The sequence below is a fragment of the Podarcis pityusensis genome (assembly GCF_964106645.2).
Source record: "Podarcis pityusensis genome assembly, chromosome: 11".
NCBI lineage: Eukaryota > Metazoa > Chordata > Lepidosauria > Squamata > Lacertidae > Podarcis > Podarcis pityusensis.
Window position 1 is genome coordinate 398118 of NC_138036.1, and position 1631 is coordinate 399748.

At 66.6% G+C, this 1631-nt stretch overlaps 1 protein-coding gene across 2 annotated transcripts in view; it reads right to left on the reverse strand.

Annotated features, from left to right (window-relative positions):
- Nucleotides 1-747, reverse strand: part of TAF1C (TATA-box binding protein associated factor, RNA polymerase I subunit C) — a 17431-nt gene extending 16684 nt beyond the window's left edge. For both annotated transcript variants that reach the window (XM_080973447.1, XM_080973446.1), the window contains exons 1-2: nt 577-747; nt 126-225 (exon numbers count right to left, since the gene is read on the reverse strand). In XM_080973447.1, the coding sequence (XP_080829573.1) occupies nt 126-225; nt 577-732 (256 nt within the window). In that variant the 5' untranslated portion in view covers nt 733-747. The remainder of the gene's footprint in view (nt 1-125; nt 226-576) is intronic.
- Between the last annotated feature and the right edge of the window lie 884 nt (nt 748-1631).

Below are 1631 nucleotides of genomic sequence, written 5' to 3' on the forward strand. Positions count from 1 at the left end.
ATGATGCGCGTGCACCGTGTCATGTGATCTATTCACCTGCCCACCCCCCTTATATGATTCAGGTTGGCACCCCTGGCAGCAGCCCCGCTGGGGTCGCGGGTTCTCCTGCTCGAGGGCACGCTCACCAGCATTGGGCAGCATCAGGGGCAGCGGGGCGGCTTCGCTGGGCGTCCATCTCTCCCCGATGCCCTTCGGGAGGCGGCGGGGGACGAAGCGTGGCGGGTCCTGTGGGGCAAAGAGGGGGGGGGGTTGGCGGCGAGAGGGGGGTCCCCACTGCCCACCCCTGACAGCAGCCAGGCAGCCAGTCCTGGGCCCTGGCCCCCCACTTCCCCCTATCCTAGCCCCGCCCCCTCTGTCCTGGGCCCCGCCCCCTCACCTGGCCCCCCTTCCCCTATCCTAGCCCCGCCCCCTCTGTCCTCGGCCCCGCCCCCTCTGTCCTGGGCCCCGCCCCCTCACCTGGCCCCCCTTCCCCTATCCTAGCCCCGCCCCCTCTGTCCTCGGCCCCGCCCCCTCTGTCCTCGGCCCCGCCCCCCACCTGGCCCCCCTCTTTCCCCCATCCTAGCCCCGCCCCCTCACCTGCCCGGGCGCCGCGGGGTCGGGCAGCACCTGCCCGTAGCAGCCCCACCCGGCCACCAGCGGGCTGGCCCGGGAGGCGCTGCGCCGGCGGCTGGGCGGCCCCGCCTGGAAGTAGCCCGGGAAGAGGGCGCGCGGGAAGGCGGCCGCCGCCGCCATCGGGGCTCGAACTCGTGGTACCGGAGGAGGAGGCGGAGGCGGAGGGAGCCGAAGAGCCGAGCGCGCTCGCAGACCACGGGGCGCGCCCGGCGGAAGGAGCGGCCACGGAGGCGGCGCCTAGAGGGGCCGGGCGGGAGGGCCTCCCACTCCCCCTAGCGGCCGGAGGCGGGAAACGCGCCGCTGATGGGCGAGGAGATTTGTAGTTCATATAGATGCGCTCCAAATTTCGTTCTGCTTGTCCATGCGTCCATTAGCAATCCGTTCACTTCTTGCTCAAGAGTCCTGCCATTGTGCTGTTTAGGGTATCCGGTTTCATTTACACTGCTCTACAACCTGAGCGCAGGCTGGTGGGGCTCACAGCATCAACCCCAAACAGTCGCGGCTTTGAATACCCAGCACAGAGCAAGCGGGTCTCTGGGTCTCCTGCTTCCAGCTCAGCTCTCCATCCAACTCTCTGGCCATTGTGCTCCTGAAGGTCAAGGGACCCCTGACCATTAGGTCCAGTCGTGGCCGACTCTAGGGTTGCAGCGCTCTTCTCGCTTTATTGGCCGAGGGAGCCGGCGTACACCTTCCGGGTCATGTGGCCAGCAGGACTAAGCCGCTTCTGGCGAACCAGAGCAGCACACAGAAATGCCATTTACCTTCTCGCCGGAGTGGTACCTATTTATCTACTTGCACTTTGACGTGCTTTTGAAATGCTAGGTTGGCAGGAGCAGGGACCGAGCAACGGGAGCTCACCCCGTCATGGGGATTCGAACTGCCAACCTTCTGATCGGCAGACCCAAGAGCCTCTGTGGGTTAACCCACAGCGCCACCCGCATCCGTAGCAGCTAGTGAGAAAGGTGGAGGAAAGGCCCACCCAGTGCTTTTTTTCTGCAGCGCACAGTACTGGCAGCCCC